The 21193-nt window shown below is 37.1% G+C and overlaps 1 protein-coding gene across 5 annotated transcripts; it reads right to left on the reverse strand.

The window, feature by feature from the left end:
• LOC109832462 (type I inositol polyphosphate 5-phosphatase 10) lies at positions 11–6526 on the reverse strand. 5 transcript variants are annotated; one of them, XM_020399818.1, is made up of 13 exons: positions 6404–6526; positions 5769–5813; positions 5553–5672; positions 5020–5095; positions 4171–4233; positions 3992–4073; positions 3786–3890; positions 3077–3665; positions 2300–2493; positions 2089–2197; positions 1846–1994; positions 724–982; positions 11–126 (listed from the first exon to the last, which is right to left on the reverse strand). In XM_020399818.1, the coding sequence occupies exons 3-12, from the start codon at positions 5583–5585 to the stop codon at positions 772–774; spliced, it is 1611 nt and encodes a 536-aa protein (XP_020255407.1). In that variant the 5' UTR covers positions 5586–5672; positions 5769–5813; positions 6404–6526; the 3' UTR covers positions 11–126; positions 724–771. The 5 variants fall into 5 exon arrangements, with proteins under 5 accessions (XP_020255407.1, XP_020255406.1, XP_020255403.1 ...); XM_020399817.1 differs by having other exon boundaries at positions 3992–4076; XM_020399814.1 differs by having other exon boundaries at positions 3992–4079.

Consider the following 21193-nt stretch of genomic DNA (forward strand, 5'->3'; position numbering starts at 1 on the left):
TTCAAAAATAAAAAAGTAAATAAAAAAAAAGGAAAAAGACACCACTTAACTCCAATTTTAGTAATTGTTAGATTTTCAGGTTTAGTCCTCCACATGCTACTATGCACCTCGACAAAATGTTAGTACCTGCAGCATTGATAAAATTGTACAGTAACATGGAATTAAAACTAAAAAACATTGTTTAAGCAAGAATGAGTAATAAACTTATGTAAAACAGGGGCCATAGACTTGTTATAGGTGTAGAAATTTTGAAAATATGAATACTTTGCTTATATGAAATATCTTGACATCCAAATGATGATGGATACAATTTACCTGTTCGAAAATTATACTTAACGTACTTCTTGACATTTGAAGGTTACTTGCATTAGTACTAAAGTACACTTGTACAATTTTTATAGAGTTAAGAATACAACCTACTTAAAAATTGACGGAGTTTTCTCAGTTCTAAGTTCTAAACTAGACCTAAAGTATAAACTTTAATTTGCAAATAACTAAAATAAACCTCAAACTTTAGGGAAGGCGTATGTTGCCTTTAAATGACACGCGATAAACTTTGAGGGGAAGGCGTATGAAAAACTGACAGTAGTTTTTTGAAAAACGTTCATGATAATTTCTCTCCAGAAAAAAAAAAGTTTCCGCCATCCACCTTAAAAAAATGCATTGTAATTTAAATACAGGTAAGATTATGGATATAGGCGTACGAAACTTATGTATACTCACAATGCTTGGGACGGAAATGCAGCAAAATATCATCTTCTTTTTCTTCATCTAGGAACTGCAACTGGTGCTTCTTGGCAAAAGCTCTTCAGCTCCTACCTTCATATTAGGGGTTAATGCGCCTTTTTTGAACCTTTCGTCGAGCACCCCAACCTCCACCAAGAAAACTGCACAGACTGGCCTGTGATCAGAAAATCTTGATTCACCTCGATAGTATGATAGTTGCGTGATTCCATCACCATGCCAGAGTATGCGATCACACCTGATAATTCATTCATCAATTATTCCAAATGAAAATAGTTCATTGGAGAGAAAAATTAATGATGGCAGAATTAAAATTTAGGGTTAATTACATATAGACCCCCTGAACTATTTTTGCTTTTAACTATCACTAAAGTTTCATTATTGTAGATAGATCCCCGCAGTTATTTCTTTTACTCTTTTACCCTGGATGAAATTTCGGAAGATATTGCCCATGAGTGGAATTAGTGAGTGCAATAAGAAACTATAAAGATAGAAATTTCAGAACAATGATACTAGGGTTTTTCCATTTTTTTTTTGGGGGGGGTGGGGGGGTATGTGCAATGGACCCTTCAGTTATGAGACATCCCGCAATGAAAATGATTAAATTTGGAGTGTCGTATGCTTCTACTATGATTATGTAATAAATTATATATGCACCTCATTGGTGCATGGACAAGAACATTTACACTACTTTCTGATTCTTAACCAAAGTTTTCATGGGTCACAAAAAGTGTACACGACGACATATTACATGTTAGTTTGCGAAGGCACGTGAAAGGAGATGAATTACAGTAAATGTAGTTGCACATAAATTAACTCAAAACTTAACTGAGTCATGATTCCAAACATATTTAATCATATATCCAACTAATTTTTCTACCATTATGAGACTAAATCTCATCTCATGCCTTTGCTAGTCCAAAACCGCACGTTGAACTAAATGGATACAACATATTCCTAACATAGTAATGCACATAAATCAGCCAAACAACTTAGTTACCATAAATCTATAACACAGTGCAATTCTATAATCATTTACTCTTAATGGCTCACGAGCCTAAAAATCATAGCAATAGCATAGTCCCAGTCTCATACACATACCATGCTGGAGTTCTTCTTTTCTTTTTACATGTTGCAGTCTCTCCAGCATAAGCATCTGAATTGTTTGAGTACTTGTACGTTGGAGCAAAATAAATTTTCCCTTCACGCCATCCTCTGAAAACTCGACCAGAGTCTCGTTCAATCTTAAGCTACCAAAAGAAATATTTAAACAGATAGTAATCCTGTATCTGCAATTTCTTAAATACGATACAAAAGTGATATACAAAATGGCATGATACGTACCTGATCCTTCTCGAAAAGGGCATCCCAATTGTTGTCCTCGAGTAAGTTCCTTGTCTCAGAGTAACTTAAAGAAATTCGGTAGTTCAGATCTCCCAACCATATTATCCGGCTAACATCATGAAGAGGGTAAAATCGCAAACACACCAAATGTCAGGTTTTTTTTGTGTGTGGAAGTTTAATGAATTTACGTGCTTGTAAAAGATGTACTTACTCATGGTCAAGGATCTTCTCAGGGTTTCTTCGCCAAGGTGTCTTGCAAATCTTTGGGAACTGTGTATTTTTAAGTATCTCTATAACATCAGCATTTCTCCTTAGCTCGTCGCCTTCTTTCTCTCCTGAAGCTAGGTGACTACACACGAAGCAAAAGCTGGTTTGATGCAAAGACATGCTCACAGATATACATCCCTGCAATTCACCAGCAAACCCCTTAAAAACTCTAAGTGATCAACTGTTAGCCATTTTTTCATGAAAGTATTCCTAATATCCATAAGGTAGTAAGTTAAGATGTATATAAATAACCAAAGAAAACCTTGAAGTTATTCATCCACAAAGAAATCATCTGTGGATATCAATACATGCGCCTCCATATGATGTTTTCTTTCAAGAAAAATGAACAAAACTTCAAAAAAATGATAAATGTATGATTCCAAATTATAATTTAATATATGGATTAAATGTAGTTATTCAATAGGGGTAGATGTATGTAAGCATGTATGCATGCGTGTGTACGTATCCCTTCGTGATGCTGATTGGTGTGTTTCTGACAGAGCACTCATCCATATCATAGACAATGGGCGATGGCTTGGAATTGTGCCATGTCAGCAACATACCAAGCAACATACCAACACTATGGAGAGAGACACCACGCCTGGTTTACTCACTCTCATACAACACAGACTAACACCATAAGTTTCTCAAGGTGAACATTACAAAGGTGAAATTGTAATCTTTTTTACATGAGAAGTAAACTTATAGTTCTATAACTGACCTTATTACCAAGGTAGCCCAAAACCCCACGTCCAATGCATGAAATCCGTAAATGGCCAATGTGTCTTACAATTTCTCTCCTCACCCAAACAGTAACAAAAATCCCCACCATTTGCTTGCAGGCCACAAGACTATACTTCATCTGATCTGTTGAAGTTTCTGCCGTTATATTTTCCACCATGAAGCTATTTGATTCTTCATCTTCCTCCGATGAATCATCATCAATATAGGGTTGCGGGCATCTGAAGCAGGAGTATCTGTAGTATTTCTTCGTGACCTCTGAAGGGCAGTTGCAGACCTTAAGTTGTCTTCCTTGATCAGTTTTGAATGATTTGCTGACTGATTTTAATGATGGCTTATGAAAGAACAATATGCTATTAGAAGGACTTGGATCTTTAGATAACAAGTAAGGTTTTGAGAACGGCGATGAGGCGTTAGGGTTTTGAAGTGGCGTGTTTGGGCAGCTAATAGTGCGAGCAACTGGTGACCCATTCAAGGCTTGGCTGATCAGAGCAAGCCATTTTGCTGCTGGCTGGTTATCTTCTAGTACAAGCACATTTCCAGCATTCAGAGGGACTATTTCCTGAAAACTAACACATAATGAAGGGAAGAAAAGAAATAAAGTACTAAAGTCAATAGTGCATTAAACTATGTATATAAATTTGTGGACAAAAATTTAATCTCTCAAATATTGTGGTCTTGGATCTTACCCTAAAACATAAATATCTGATTGGTCATCAACTGGGAGAAAATCATTGAGATTTAATCCAAAGCGAGGGGGATTTCCACCGACATTCCATGTAGCAGCGAATATTCTGTTGAAATTTGAACACACCAAACGAAAACAGTATTATAAGTAAAAAAGCCAGATATCAAACAGAAAATGAGCTAGCATACATCAGGGACATGAAACCACCTGAATGCTTGTGAATCCAAGTTCTTGGTTATTGAGGAAGAAAAATCATCGAAACACAAGTTCTCTATTCGTGAAGTTGAATCTGCTTCTTAACATATGTTTCAGTAAAGAAAGAAAAGATAAGAAATCAACATTTTGGAATCGTTTAGCGCAAATAATTATCAATTTAAGGGAAATACCTGAAAAGCTTTTCCTAAGGGTAGGAGACGTCTCTGAGAAATCGGGGATCTCACTGACTTCAACTGTTTAATTTTGTCACGCAAAATATAATTAATAAAACAATAAAGATGGTTCATAAGACACATTTTATAGATAATTGGAAATTCACATATTGTACCATCACAAACTCATCAGACAGATATAAACTGAAAAAAACCTGCTTCTCTTGTTCTTTAGTGTACATTGATGTTTATATTTTTTCTTGAAAGAATGTTCTTTGTTATGTCATTAGTAAAACTCATCAGTAACTAATTTCATTTATGGTTGTCAAATTGCACCATGATAATCAGAATTTGGAACATGCAAGCAAGCTGTAACTCTATGGAAATAAAATGCATTTTTAATCTCTACAAGTTTCGTGAGAGTTGATTAATATTTTCCGAACTTACATATCACTGACATGCACCAGGGACATTATGCAACATGACACAGATATGATAATGTGGTCAAGCTTAAAAGCTTAAGTTATGGATACTACATGAACATAATCATAAAAGCATATTATAGTTCACTATAGTGTATGTGGATGTCAATAGACATGGATATGGAACTACCTAAATTCTAAGAAACACAACATGTCAGATGTTGAGTTTCAATTCGACTAAACATAGTGCATACATAAGAAAAACGTGGTAGTTCATTTGGAGTCTTTGTAGAAAAAAGTTCTTGTATTTCCTTTAAGTAATTAAAATCTTCAGTTCCATTCAAATTCCCAATTTGTCAACTTGTAAATAAAATGTAACGTTAGTAATGCTAGAACACAAACAATTCTCTAAATCTACAAATCTTCAAAAAGTGAAAGAACTAACCAGAGTAAGACGTCACGGTTTCATTTTCCTTAGTTTCTTTCTTTTCTTTCATTCCACAGATTCTCGGGAATAAAGACTGCAATACCACGAGTAGTAAAATCTTAGCATTTTAATAGAAAATGTGCATATGCTTCAATTTTATTCAGCCATAAACTAAAGAATGAACCCCCCAACCCCCCACCCCGCAGCGCACCCCACGCCGCCAAAAAAAAAGAACAAAAAACCATCTAGAGAAGAACCATTGCATTACCTAATGCAAGTTTAATTATATAAATCAAAACAGTAGAATAAGTTGTGGTAAAGTATGATGATCATTGATAATGGCTCATGACTGCTTCGAACCATGACTCTTTGTGCATGGCAAGGTTCAAAATTGTTTGTGGCATTTTGTTCTTCAAAGGATAAAGTTGGACAGTTTGAATTTTCAATTTACATGACCGATGAACGATTTTTACAAGGAAGATATTTATCCAAACAAAATATCAGAAGGAATAAAACAAATGAAAAGGGAACAGAAACAAAGCTGAAAATACCTTCTTCCTCTTATTTCCAAGCTCGAAAGACATCTCCCAATCCTCTGTTTTCCCTTCAGCCAAGAAGAGGATGGTAGAACTAATAAATCTCCTCTTCAGCTATTTTCGCCAGACAAATTTCTGTGTTGGAAAAAAGAAAGGAAACAAATTAAACAAAAGGAAACGATCGCAGACAATGTTCTACGTCAAATGACAAGCAAAGAACATTAAGCTTACATTTAAACCAAACCTCTTAAAAAAACCCCTTGAGACAATCTGATTCTAGATCAAAAAAAAAAAAAAAAAAGGAATCAAAATTAGCAATCAACATCCACGCTTGACAGGGTCCAGAACCCACAAAAAACCAAAAACCCAATTAAGTTTTTGATCACCAATTGCCAACACAAGTTTTAGGAGAAAAACAATGACCAAGTTTTCTAAAATCAAGAAAGAAGAATAATAATACAAGAGACGCACAAAGTATTTACAATATCAGAGCATGTTCTAAGTCAAATGATAAAAACAAAGATAATTAAGATTGCAAAAAACCCTGTTGACACAATCTAATTCTAAACAAAAACCCAAGAAACCGAGCAATGTTGTCAAAGTTATCAATCAGAAACCAAGCCCACATAATCCATTATAAAAAAAAACTCACAATATCAGAACTAATTCCAAGTCAAATGATATAAAGTAACGAGGATTACAATTAAACCCGGCATCTTAACAAAAACCCTGTCGAAACAATCTGATTCTAAATTACCAATAAAAAGCCAAGACCCAAGTTTTTGATTATCAATTCCCAACAAAATTCTGGGAGAAAAACGATGACCCAGTATCGCTAAAAGAGGACAAGCACAAAGTACAAGCACCTGAATATTCTTTAAGAATTAGAAGAAGAAGATGGGCCTGCGAAGCTCTCTCTTTGTTCGTTGGAAACAACGTTCAGTTTCCTTGAGATGAGAGGAGCTCACGTGGAAGCCTTTGGTATGCCCAAAAATGGGGCTGCTTTGAAAATTTCGCCCAAGATATGGGAACTGAAGAGGCTTTGTGAAACGTCTTAAATGATTTGTTGTTGTTATCGTATAATGAATGTATTGTGTAATAAGCATATTGGTTTCGAGTTCTTTTTTTGGTCCTTTGTTTCCTTGAAAGGGGAAAATGGGGGAGAGTAACGTGCGTACAATTCATCATAGATTCATAGTTTTATGTGTTTCCATGCGTGTATATGCTACACGCACATTGGTCCTTGTTAAGTTGATAATTAGATATTTTATTTATATTTTTTCAATTGAAATGTTGTGTAAATTAATTTATTTTGGATCGTGATATTTGACTGTTGTATGGTGGTGATAGCTGTTATACTCTGAGAGATCGAAAGGACGCTTTGAGGGATGTAGATGTCTTTGTTAGCACAAAACAATAGTAAACACCCTGTGCAGATTGATACAGTATGACTTCTTTTTGGCACTTGGTTACCCTTGTTGACGTAAGGATGTAAATTCTAGGGAATTTTTTTAAAAAAGACCGATTTTGCTAAATAATTAGCAAAATAGACCATTTTGTTAATTATTTAGCAAAATAGATTTTTTTTTTTGCCAACAAGTCAAAGAAGAGGTCGATTTTAAAAAATAGGCTGCTGAAAACATACGGGACTAGTAGTCCCGTATGTTTTCAATATTCTGTTTTTTTTAAATTGACCTCTTTTGGCCAACATGCCAAAAGAGGAATATTTTGCTAAATAATTAGTAAAATGGTCTATTTTGCTAATTATTTAGCAAAAAAATGACTTTTTTAAAAAATTCCCTAAATTCTAATGGTGAGCTTAGGTCATTAGCATTGTCTCATTAGTAAGCAAATAAAAATCACGTAAGATGCATGTGATTAAGGGTGTTTTCAACCATACATGGGCAGTTCAAAATATCTTATGATATATTTTGATATGATTTCTACTTTCTATGTAAATTGTGTATACTTCAATTTTTTTGGCAATCTTTTAACTTTTGAATTTTAAATAAAATTTTAAAAAATCAATTTTATTAAGAATGTAAATAAATTCATCTTTGAATTAATTACATTGCGTACTATCATGCCCTTGAAGTCATCGGACTGATTGGCTACGCATTACAAATAATTTAAATTCTTTTTAGAATATCAAGAATATTGTTTAAGAAGGGCAATACACACAAATATTGAGGTTTACACGGAGTATTACGTCAAAGAACAGTTTTTAATAGAAGGTTGTTGCCTTCCTTTTATAGAGGCTTTGTGGGAGGAAGTATAGATAATTATCAGATATTATATTATAACTAGACAACCAATTTAAATTATTGTATTTGGCACAGCTGTTTGTAGACCCCCCCAACACACCCCCCCCCCCCCCCCTCCCCCCCCCCCCCACCCCCCCCCCCCCCCCCCCCGCTCTCTCAGTTTTCAGGTGGAACAGTGAGATCAATTAGAAACTACTGATTAGTCTTCTTTCTTCTTCTTCTTATTATCTTTTTCGTATTTTACCTTTATGGTAAATTTTGCTGAAATGCCAAAAGGATAAAGCGGGAAGGCCTCTAACTCTTTCCAAATAAAAGAAAGGTCAATGAGGAAACAAAATTAAGGTCATTCTCAAACAAGATGGAGGAGTATGCATCTATAAAGTTTTAGCTCTTTTGACTTTAACAGAATATTAATGAAGACACGAAATCGCAAAGAAGAACAACTCTTGTTCTTAAGGAGAACGAATATGTGTTGATTATCTAAGTATCTTAATCTAATCTAATCTAATATATATATATATATATATATATACTATTATAAATGTAGGTTGCTATGTTAAAACATTTCTTCCCAAAATGCCCTTCAACACATCCATTCATGCATACATGAAACACACAAATACTTAATTTTTCATAACCTCACACTGACTATACATCCATTCATCTTTTCATACATACATGATGACATATGCATACTCAATTTTTCATTACCTCCATATTTATGACCATCAAAATTTCATTTAACCACCCACTCATAATATTCATCTACTAACTATTGACACTAAATATAACTTTATTTATACTAATGATGAAAAACTTTACAACTATTCACCTCCCACCAATCACTATAAACAACAAAATTTTATCAAATTTCACCAACCAAAATTCCATTCATAATCAAAATTTAGACGAGAAAGAAAGAAGCCGAATCTATACGTCTCAAAAACCACAAGATTCAAGTCCATTTCTCTCACAAATAGAACTCGACGCTTGAGAGTATATCAATTTTCGCCTCTAAACCTATATAAGCCTCGTTGACTACCCTCATCCAGGACCACAGAGACGCTATCGATCGCATGAATTGCATAACTACTGATTTTTTTATAGAAGCAAACTAAGCATATCACTACAAGCGATTTTTTTAAATTTATGTTTACCTTAGTTTGGTATGTATCCATGGAATAAGAATATGAATGCATTTATCATGCATTGTCAAATATGAAATGCATTACATTTGCATGATTAGTTCATTTATTCTAGTTTTGACCATAATTTTAAGAAATTTTGGATATGAATGTAAATATGAATGTCTATGCATCCTTGGTTTGTGTATTGTACTTAGTATGGAAGGTAATGTGTACATATTTACAATTAGAAGTTTTTTCCCTTTGGGCATGTAAGCCAATTTGTGAAATTCACCTTTTTAGACTCGAGGAAATAAAGTTCCCTAAATATGCATTAATTTTTCAAATTATCTTAAACATGTCATACCTTCCATGCAACTATCATTAAGTAGTTCAAACTAAGAAAGAAATAGAAATATAATTGTTAAAGGAGAACGAATATGTGTTTATGAAGTAACTTAAGAGAAAAAAAAATTTAATGTTGTTACACCCTTCAAGTTTGCATATCACTTATATTATAAGTTTAAAGAATTATTTTATTTATTTCATGAAGTGTATCTCATCCTTTCATTCTTTAATATGTGGCTTTTTAAATATATATAATCCAAAAGTAGCATTTTGCTTTAAATTGTTTAAAATTATCACACTTTGTATCATTTTTATATATAAAAAGTTATAGATTTCTAGAAACTCGTGCAAAAAATCCCTAACATGATTGAATGATCAAATACTAAAAAAATCACTAAGCCTTATTTACATCCAAAATCATTTAAAACTTAAATTTTGAAAATTTGTTTAATTTGTAAGAAAAGTTCGATATTTTAAATGTATTATGGTCCTCTATTAGTTAAAAAAAATATGACAAGTATGACTATATGTAATGCACGTACACTGTACTAGTTTATGTAAAAGAGGCTAGTATTTTTCAATCTGCATGCAATTAGCGCGCTGATATATTGTTGATATAACATACTTCTAAGATATTGTTACGATGTGGACATAATGATGAGCAAGATCAAATATGATTGACATATCAATTAAGTGCTTGTAACGACATATCATTCTGTTTATTCCATGTGTTTGGAAAAATTGAGTACAAGATTAAACTATCATAAATAGAATAATGGTAAAGTCCATTCTATTAGTCACATAGAGCAGGTTATTTTACTACCATTTATCTGTTCATTTCGTTTGCAAAATGAGATGACAACTTGTTGATGTATGATATCAAACAGTCAAATGAGGGGAGTGATTAAGTTGATGAATGTTCTCTAACTCTCCAAATATCTGATTCTTGAGTAAGTTGTTCTTCCATGCACAAGTAGCAAATCGTAAGAGGGTGGGGTTGGGCTTCGCGGTTGTTTCTCCGATGATCAAGTCAGTGAGTTGCTTGAGTGGAGAAGGAAAAATGAACTGCAGTAGTTCTTAAGCACAATGAGTAGTAGTCAAGAACTTACCCTATTATCGAAAATAGTACTCTTGCTTATATTGGTGGTAGAAGGGTAGAATGATAATTTGGCCGAGTATGAGACGATGGCCGTGTCAGCCTCAGCTTCACAGGTGTCGGCCGACGAGTGGAGAAGATGTCACTTTGATTTTTAATATGAAGTGGTTGGGGGTGTGCGTTACCGACGTGGTCTGATGTATCATAAAGATTATTGGAGCAGAGGAATGATGACACCTATAATGCATTTAATGGTATTTATTGTGAGGTGATTAGTCACCAGTGCATAGGAAAGAGTTTGAGACATTTCGTCGCATTTCTACTCGTCCGGTAATCGAAAAGAACCATCTTTCGAGTCACCCTAGCGAGGTGTTTACCTACGAGTCGTCCGAGTGGAGTGATTAAGCAGACGACTTAGCTAGAGGTCGACGCACAACGCCTTTCGAGTTGTCGACATGTGACGCCTTTCGAGTCGTCCTTGCATGATGTCGACTTGTCGAGTCGAACAAATTAGCCCTCTGACTATCTTAAAATGCTGACTTAATTATGCATAATGTGGGACACTTATCTGCTATTGATTGGATATTATTTTTCATCACTAAAACGGCTATAAAATAACTCAAACCCTTTATCGAATTTAAATGAGTTTGATATATAAAGCAAGTTTCAAGTTGGATGCATACTTATAGTATAAATAGAAACCCAAGTCAAATTTAGAGCAACTATTATGTATCGAAAGGTTAACTAACATTATCAATAATCTGAGACTTCAGCTGTTAAGAGATGTCCAACGGCTTACATAATTTGGGAAATTACATAACTAATGCAAGCATTTTGACGGGTTAATCCGTCTTTTGCCAAGTTGTGGACTCACATATTGCCAAGGCCTGTCCAAATAGGCTGGCCCGACACATCGGGCCAGGGCCGAGCAAACCCGTGGCCCGGATCGAGCGAGCCGGGCACTGGGCCGGCCCAGTCCTTTTATTTTTTTTTATTTTTGTTAAAAAAATTCAAGAGTAAATAATAATAAATTAAGCAAAATTTTGATAAAAAAGCAATCACATTATTAATCATTTGTAATTATATAATTTACAAATATAAAAAATTATAGAAATTAAAATAATAAAAATAATTTATTTATTAATAATCAGTTAATCACTAACAATTACAAATTTATTTTAGAATTTATCGCATCACAATATATGAATACATCCTAACTAGGTTGACACCTACTCATCTATATCACTATTATTTGTAACTCTTTTCAAAATAAATTATAATAAATTTTCAGCTAAGAAATAAAAAATATAAACTAATGAATAATTTCTACTCTTTATCTCTATCTGCTATTCCCAACTCTTTAAGTTTATCTTCAATACTAGCTATTCGATCAATGCATTGAGTTCTCTTCTCGTACCTTCACTAATCTTGAAGGCACATTACCGCCTGTACGGTAGACGGATCTAACGATGTCCTGTGATCGTCGATCAAATGTTCTGTTGTGCTGAAGACGGATTTCGAAGCTACCGTGGAAACCTGCTGTTTGTGTCGGGAATGAGTTTCGTTGCAGCTTTCATTACAAACCGTTTATCGATACAACGAAAACAAAAGAGTGAGATTTTTTATAAAACTTCTCTTTACAAATAAAACCAACAAGGAATTTCCTAGAAACACACGCAGAAACTATTTATGGGAACGTGTGTTAGACGTAGACTTCTTCATTTTTACGGGAATGAATAACCCGGCAACGTGTGTTAGACGTAGACTTATCTCTAATAAGGGATCGAGATAAAGTCCCCAATGTGTGAAATACATGGATTCAGAGGTCATTAATTTAATAATAATCACTGACTACGATATTAAATACGTAGGCTTCGTCATTTTCACGGGAATAGACAACACGGCAACGTGTGTTAGACGTAGACTTGTCTTTAATAAGGGATCAAGATAATGTCCCCCATGTATGAAAGACATGGATTTTGGTGCTGAAGAGGAAGAGAGTATTTTCTTATCTTTCACTTCAAAAGTTGTGTCTTTTTTTGGGGTGAAGACGAACCCGATGCTGAAGAGAAAAAATGTATTTTCTTATCTCCCGCTTCAAAAGATGTACCAAAGGGGAAGAAAGTATTTTTTTTTTATCTACCGCTTTGGCGTTAAAGGGAGAGAAGATATTTTCTTATCTCTCGCTTCAAAAGAAGTTGACGCTAAAAGGGAAGAAGGTATTTTTTTATCTTTCACTTTAGTGTTGAACGGAAAGAATGTATTTTCTTATCTCTCATTTCAATAGAAACTCAGAGTGGGATCTCAACTCTAAGAATCTGAAAAGGTAAACTCAGAGTGGGATCTCCACTCTGAGGATCAAATTTGAGTCAAATCTTTTACTCACATGAGTAGAAAGGTGGAATTTGGATAATCCTAGACTGTCTAAAGGTTTGATAATCCAATTTGGGTGGACCTCTCGTTCATAGAAGGAATCAGGAGGGGATTTTGATTTTGGCCCTAACTATCGGAAGGTTTGACCAAGTGGGAGTTTGAGACAACCCTAACTGTCTGAAGTTTGATAGCTCAATTTGAGTGGACCTCTTGTTCATGGAAGGAATCGAGAGAGGATTTTGGCTTTGGCCCTAACTGTTGGAAGTTTTAACCACGTAGGAGCTTGGGTAATATAAACAACAGTGAGAGAGTGTTGATTGTACAAGCTACTTTGTCAATAAAGACCTAGTGGGAGTCTTGGTGTCATGTTCTCGATGGTATTTTCTTACAAGAACCTAACACAAGGGGTCAGGACTTCAACAGTAGGAGTGTTAAATGCCTGGACACAGCGGGAGGATGTATAAGTTTGATTTTGTGGACCCATCATCAATTGATTGATCAGTGAGAGATTTTGAAGTGGATGACAAGATCAATCAAATGGGATCGTCAGATTTCCATCCCAATGAAAAAGTGCTCCAAGAGTCACAGTGAGAGGGTTTTAATCATCTTGATAATGATTAAATAAATCACAGTGGGAGAGTTTTAACCACATTCGGGTTATCCTTAAGAATATCATGTGTAGTATTCTTCAGGAACTTCCCGTTGGTGGGCATTGCCGATATCATTGATACAGAATCAGGTCTTAGTTCCTAACTTCGTATTCCACCCTCCAGTTCTTTGACGAAACTGAGTCCATTGAGAAGTGCACAATTTAAGATCCTAAGGTATTAGAGCAAAGAGAAGCAATTTATACTCATATACTCAAGTGGTAGGGAACAGTTTAACCTCGTATATCTGTCGGAGGTAGAAAGCAATTTAACCTCATACACCAATCAGAGGTAGGAATTAGTTTAGCCTCATATTCTCATTGGAGGATAAGGATTGCCAGACCCGAAGTAGATGGACGGCATATTTGCTCCCACCTTCTTTTCCTTTGGTGGTTTTGCTGTTATGATACCGGCATCAATCAAGGTTTGGATGTTGTGTTTGAGAACAAAACACGCATTAGTGGGATGATGGACCCTCCTGTGATATGTATAGTATTTCGGATCCGAAGTTTCGTTAGGTTCCTCCTAATTTATAATAGGTGGCATCTTGATTTGTTGTTGGCGAGGAGGTACTTGAAGATAGATGGAACCTCATCATCCTTAAAGTAGTATACCCCACGAGTCTTTTGTTGCCTCTGAGACTGCCGTTGTGACGTTTGATGAGCATTCACAGTAGTCACATGCACCTTTCCCTTACCATGAAAAGTAAAATTAGAATTGGAAGAATTAGCCGTTGGTTGGCCTCTCTCCGACTTTTTCCTTTTGAGGAAACGCTCGGCCTGTTCTTCGCGCATCTTTAACTCTTTCCAAGTTTTGGACGACACAAATCCCATGGCTTCCAAGACATCAAGGGAGAGATTGTTGTGGCATGTCTACAAGATGAATTCTTCTGTAACTGGATCTCATTAGTTCATGGCCTTGTTCCGGAAGCATTTGACAAACTTATCAACCGATTCTTTGTCTTCCTGCTTCTTATCTAGCAGAGTTCTGATCGACACCTTAGTGTCATCATCAAAGAAGTTACTGAGAAATAGGCTTTCCATGTCATCCTAGCAATTGACGCTCCCTAGCTTGAGATGTTGACACCAATCGAAGGCGGTCCCGCGAAGGGTGCCCACGAATGACTGAATCATTAGAGGTTCATTGCCAGAGATCATGCCCAGATGAGATTTGAAATAGATCAGATGCTGGGTTGACGCGCCTCTCCCATCAAATGACATGAAGTTGATCAGATTGAACTTTGGTGGGTACAGAATCGACTCTCACTCCCTCGGGTATGGGCATGGAATGCCGGTCTTCTTTACTTCTTGAGTAGACATTAAGTCGTTGACCTTACTCTCCACCTTTCTCATCATCTTCTTATCCTCGCATGTACCTTTCTTTGGACGGTGTTGAGAAGAATTAATTGGACCACCCCTAGCGATATTGTTGTTGGAAGGAGGGTCGGCAAAGATAAGCTCATCCACATCTGAGTCGTTGCCTTCAATATTAGCTTGAACGGGTGTGATATTGCAACGACTAGACTCATCCTTTGACTTGGCTCAGGTTGTGGTTGAGGTTGTTGAGTATGCAATTCTCTCATCTGATGCATGGTCAACTCCATCTCCATCTTTATCTCGGCTCTAATCTCTTCACGCTGCTTAGCTAGAGCTTCTTGAAAAATTTGATCCAGTTGGTCGGGAGTAATTGTGAGCACTTCTCTAGCTTGCCATATGCTAGATATTGTATCATCTGAAGTAATCGCAGAACAAGTGTCCGAAAAATCGTCATCCAAAGATAGTCCTTCGTGCATCCTTCTGTAATCTTTATGTCTGGTAGCTCTTAATTGGAGCCGAGACATTCTTTGGGAGATTCTCGGATCGACTCTTCCTCCTAAAGAAAAGTTAGGATCGGGGTCAGTTGAATGTTGTTTAGACTTTCCTCTGTTGGCCATATTGATGGTGACTTCAGGGAACTCATCATCTTAATGATGGCTTTTCTTATTCGAAAGCATCTTGGTTTTGACTTTGACGTTTCAGTGGAAAGTCTCTGGAACACCGAGACTCTTGGTGAGATGATTTCTCACTTGGAGCAGCTACATTCTACAAGTACTACTCTAATGAGTCTCTCACATGAACACTGAGAGCTCATTTATCGAATAGTCCTTTTTCGATTTTCGTTCACACCTATCATTCGTTGGCGTGACTCCCTAAGTGTAACATTGTCTTTTGATGGACACGTCTTCTTTCGGGGATGTAGGACCTTGTTGACATCCTCAGGATGTCCTATTGTCGCTTTTGAATGATCCAAGGTCACGTCTGGAGTCGCACGTTTAGAACCACCCCCTTGTAGATGTGGAGTCTTAACGGGCTCCGGGGCTCCAATACGTACCCCCAGTCAGGCGGTTGCAAGAATTATCCTGTGCACGGTGCACGAACAAGAACATTGAGGAGTCCCGATTTTTTTGGAGGTGGTGGGACATCGTTGAACAATAGCTGGCTTGATAGGAGGCTATGCACGACCTCCAGACTGATAAGCTACTTGAGTTTTAATCATCGGACCCAAGCGCTCTTTCACTGGTGCTTTGCCTCGATCTTCGTATAGAGAATCAAGGTAATCCGCCATTGTGATTTTGAATTTAGATAGGTCGAGGCTGACCCAAGGCTTCACTGGTGGCATGGCAGAGGTGGACATAGTAGATAGACTAGGAACAGACGTCGACGGAGGCGAAGAAGGGGCTGCAGAGACCTGTCGTTAGGCGAGACAACATTGAGTGTCTCGACAAAAGCTTTGGGCGAGATGACATTTGGTGTCTCGGTCGGCGAGACAACTAGGACTATCTCGGCTACAGGAGACAGTTCATGCTGTCTGCAAACTCGATTTTCGCGCAAATTCAGATTTTGGGATCCAAACTTTGCGAGATTTTATTGGTTCATCGGCCAACCCTTTCTTCTTCAATTCTTGTGCCTTTCACACAAGAGCGAGCATGTACAACATGTTCACGACGCTTCTGGATGTGTTCCTTCCTTGTTGAACGAGTCCTCCTAACGAGAACCCACTCTTCGGTCGATGGCTTGGAGGAATTACCAGCGATTTGTTGTTGGATTGGTCCAGTTGCTTGACGATCCCTAGACTCCAAGTCCACGTAATAGCGAACTTCATCCACCGATTGCAAGGCCTTTGCAAGCTGACGAGTTTGGCGTTGGCGTTGTCTCTAATGAGACCTTTTCGTCAGAGTTAGCGAATTTTGGTTGAATGACTCCTTAATTGGGGAGGAGTTGTTGCGAACAGAGCTTTTGGCTTTGTTGGTTGCCTGGATAACATTGCTAGGTGAAGCCTCAACAACCGTTGGGCGAGAGTCACCATGAGCCTTCATTGGTATTGAAACCTTCTTCGAAGATGAGATCCTCCTGTACTTGCAGGGAGAGGAAGACCCTGATGAAGACGATGGTAATCCGACTTGAATCTTGATCGGCTGTGACACAACAACCTCGAAGTCAAGACTATTGGCTCTCACTTGGTCGCCAGTGTGTTTGTGTCGGAAATGAGTTTCATTGCAGCTTCTATTACAATCGTTTATCGATACAACGGAAATAAAAGAGTGAACTTTTTTTATACAACTTCTCTTTACAAATAAAACAAAAAGGGAATTCCCTAGAAACACACTCAAAAACTATTTATTAGTCGCTACTTGCGTGGGATCTTTGCCTGTGTCGAGGATGCTTTGATCCGTGGACCACCGATTCAACAATCCAAGTTGATCGTGAAGAAGGCTTTAAGCTGTTATTTCATTTTAGAAACAAAGCTGAAGTAGATATCATAGCCAAGTAAGATAAATACTCTTCTCGATATCAAATCAACATTTGAAATCGAGGGAAACACCAAAAGCCTTTAAGATATCTTGAAAATAGTGAAGGACTCTCTCTCTCGCTCTCAGAATTCATCGAAAGCTTAAGTCTCCGCCGTCAATTAGGTCAACTCTCGTCCAAATCTCCAGATCTCCTGCATATGGGTGCCAGAGGGGTATTTATAGCCTTTGGAAGCCGTTACTGAAGATAAGAAGCTGAAACAAACCCTAATCGAAAACCTCTTTGGGCGAGACAATGTTTGCTATCTCGGCCAAAGAGAGTGATTCCAGGCAATTTGTAACAGTCGTCCAATCTGTTAAATGCCATAATTTTTGGGGATTATGGGCGGATTTTTAGTTTGTAACGGCCTCTTCGTGTTTATGGATGTTCCCAGGTAGTTATGGAGCTGTGTAGACCGCTCAAAACTGATCAAAATCGTCAACAAACAAGAATAACCATCTCATAATTGGCGAGACGGCTTACACTGACGTTTGTTGGAAATTTTGCAATAAGAAAATAAAAGAATTAAATTTGATTTATTCCCTCTAACTACTTAGAAAAAGAATGTTTACAACTCTCTTAATCTCTAACTGATTATAATCTGAATTTTCGATTACAAAAGAGAAGAAGATCGACGAATATCTTCCCCTTTGTTTAACCTGGGTTCTTCTTGGTGTCGATGAGATGCCTCCCTTGAAACTCGCGTCGAGTTTGCTTCTCGTTGATGATCCGAACACCTCGCTTCACTGAAACGGTATCTTCTCCTCACGATTTGACGTTGTGGAGAACTTGCAAAGCAAGTTTAAAATTAACTCTTAACGAGTTTAGGAACTCAGAGCAAGTTTAAATTCTTATAAAAGAGTTGATTTGAACCGAAAGTCGGTTATAGCCAAGAACAAGCTCCTCGTTGCTGAAGTTGAAGATGATCTCCATTTGAGGAATAATGCCGATCCTTTCAGGCTGTTTCTGATCCAAAAAATTCCAACTCCTAACTCGGTTAAGTTTCCTCTTATTTATAAGAGATTAAGGGGGTGTAACCGCCCCTTAAATCACTCCTAAGTAGGGTGTAACTATCCTCAAATCATGGGAAACAGTTTCGGAACCGTTCAACTCATGTTTGAACGAGTCAAACGCCTTGATTTGTGTTCTGGGCATGAACCTGTGTTTGAACGCATGGTTTAGATGATGCGTCAGTGTCCGAGCTTGAGCTGCGTTCGTGGGCCTGAACTGCATCCGTGGGCTTGAGCTGCTTCCATGGCTACGATCATGTTGCGTCTGCGTCTGTAATTGTGTCGCGTTCGTGATGGTGAACGCAGTGCCTAGAACCTGCGTTGGTATTGTGTTTAGCGGCTGAAAGCACTATGTTTGTGCTGTGTTTGAACTGTGTTGATAGCTGAGAATGCACTAATTGCGTTACTTTGACTCTAGAACGCAATCACTTGTGTTTCACCTCTGGGATGCAGGGATGAGTTCTGCGTCTTGGATTGAAGAGGATCGTTGACTTGTAATCTCTTTTGTCAGAGCGTCGCGACGATCGTTCTTTTACATTCTTCGCTTTAGGTCTTTGAAATGTGAGAGTCGTCAGATTCCAACACTCATTATTGGTTATAAAGACCATTGATCAGAGCTTTCATCGATCTACATGAAAGTCTTCAAATTGTAGACTTCAGGAAGTCGTTGAATTGTAACTCTCCTTGTTGATGTTTAATAAGGATAAGCTATCTGTTGTGATTTTTTTGACACCCTACAGAACCCCCTCCAAAGTTTTCAAAAGTTCGCAGATGACTAGGACGAATTTTTGGAATACTTTGGATCTTTATTCCGATCTTAGAGTTGTTGACTCCTTGGTAATCGTCACAATTCTGCTTCAGGAACACATGGCTGGACCTATGTATTTGAAACATGAGGTTAGCCTCTACGTTTTGCTTTTGAAATGCGGGTCTGGCCTCTGCGTTTTGATTTTGAAACGTGGGTCTGACCTCAGCATTTTGGTAGTTGAAACACAGAGATGAGCTTAGTGTCTAACACTTGAGACACAAAGATGAGTTTGGCGTCTACGCATAATAAGATTTTTGGCAAACCCTCAGCCATCAATGAATTTGATAAGCCTTTACCTACTACCATTTGAGCCGGGTTAGTATGTGGATTATCTAAGTCCATTCCACATGTAACGTTGTGTTAAAAGAATGAACTCTCTTAGACTTAGTGCTATGATACCAAATACATAGACTTGGTCAATTTCATAGGACTACCCGGTAACGTGTGTTAGTCGTAAACTTATCTCCAATTAGGGATCGAGATAAAGTTCCACATGTGTGTAAAGCATGAATTTCGGCATTATTAATAACAACCTACCACGACGTTGAATACGTGGCCTTTGCCATTTTCACAGGAACACGTTACCTGGCAGTATGTGTTAGATGCAGGCTTATCTCTATTTAGGGATTGAGATAAAGTCCCACATGCGTGTAAGGTATGGATTTTGGTGTTATTAATAACACCCTGTTCCGATATTAAATACGTAGGCTTTATCGCAGTTTCTTCCTGTGTTATGTTTTTACTTGAAATACTGAAAGAAAGTTAAAAGTGCCAGAGATGTAGTAGTAACTTGGCATGAATTTTTACTTAGAGTAATTCAGAAATTTTCTTCATTATCACTAGGATAATTCCGGAAAATCTCTAATCCGCTGGGGATTTTATAATGAAACTTGTTATTCTTGTTAAAAAAATTAACAAGTTCATTGGGGGTTTGACTATTAGAAGTGTGATGTTAACCTAACAGTATTTTATGGACCTATCACTCTATTGAAGAGAGTCGATAAGTTGATTTTGTCGTCAGAGGTGTGATATTAACTAGACGGGTATTTGTTGCAACCGGGGCAACTTTGAGAGCTTATTGCTCTATTGGAAAGGGTCGATAAGTTAATTTTGTCAGAGGTGTGGGATTAACATGACAAGAATTTATTACGATCGGAATAACTTTGAGGACCTATCGCTCTATTGACGAGAGTTAATAAGTTAAAAATGTTATGATCAGTGTAACTTTGAGGACCTACCGCTCTATTGGAGAGAGTCGATAAGTTAAATGTCAGAGGTGTGATATTAACATGACAGGAAAATATTACGATCAGAGCAACTTTGTGGACTTATCATCCTATTAAAGAGAATTGTTAAGTGGATTATCAGAGGTGTGGTATTAACGTGATAAAAGTTTGTACTTATGATTTAAATAAGATTTTGAAGACTTAGCATCTTGCTTGGGAAGACTACGATTTGAGCAATTTTGAGGACCTATTATCCTGTTGAAGAGGATTGATAAGTTGATTATTAGGGGTGTATTGTTAACGTGATAAATTGGGAGTGATGCAAACTGAATTCATACTCTGTAAGAGTGATGATCGTCAGAAGTATAATGTTAACTCGATGATGTGAAAGATTCGTTACCCTTAATTCAGTGGATTCTAAGTAACCAACTCCCAGTCTTGATTAAGACTTGACAGGGAAAGAATTTTACAGTTGACAGAGGCGTCTTTTTAAACATGACAACTTAGAAAATTTATTACTTATAATCTAGGGGACCACAAATAAACGAACCCCTATTCTTGAACAAGTGTAGAAAAAAAGGGTAGACATGGCATATTGCCTAGTGGGCCACTATCTAATGAGTTTAACTATCAAAGGTAACCGTTAACGTGATAGTTTTAATGGATCCGTCATCCTACTAAAGAGGATTGGTGGGGGAATTTGGGGGAAATGGACTATTGAAGGCATATTGTCAATTTGATAGTTTGGTGGACCGCCATCCTATTGAAGAGGATTGGCTTCAGTGGCCGTAGTATCTTTCCTTTCTGACTGAGAAGATTGGGATTGGTCCGATTGATCAGCTTGCTCATGCTTACTCTGTTATTCAGGTTTGACCCTAACAATGATTTTTTGAGCCTATTCACCTTGAGAGATTAATTGTCTCCAGGAACGGT

This window comes from Asparagus officinalis, chromosome 3 (assembly GCF_001876935.1).
Source record: "Asparagus officinalis chromosome 3, Aspof.V1, whole genome shotgun sequence".
In the NCBI taxonomy this organism is placed as follows: Eukaryota; Viridiplantae; Streptophyta; class Magnoliopsida; order Asparagales; family Asparagaceae; genus Asparagus; species Asparagus officinalis.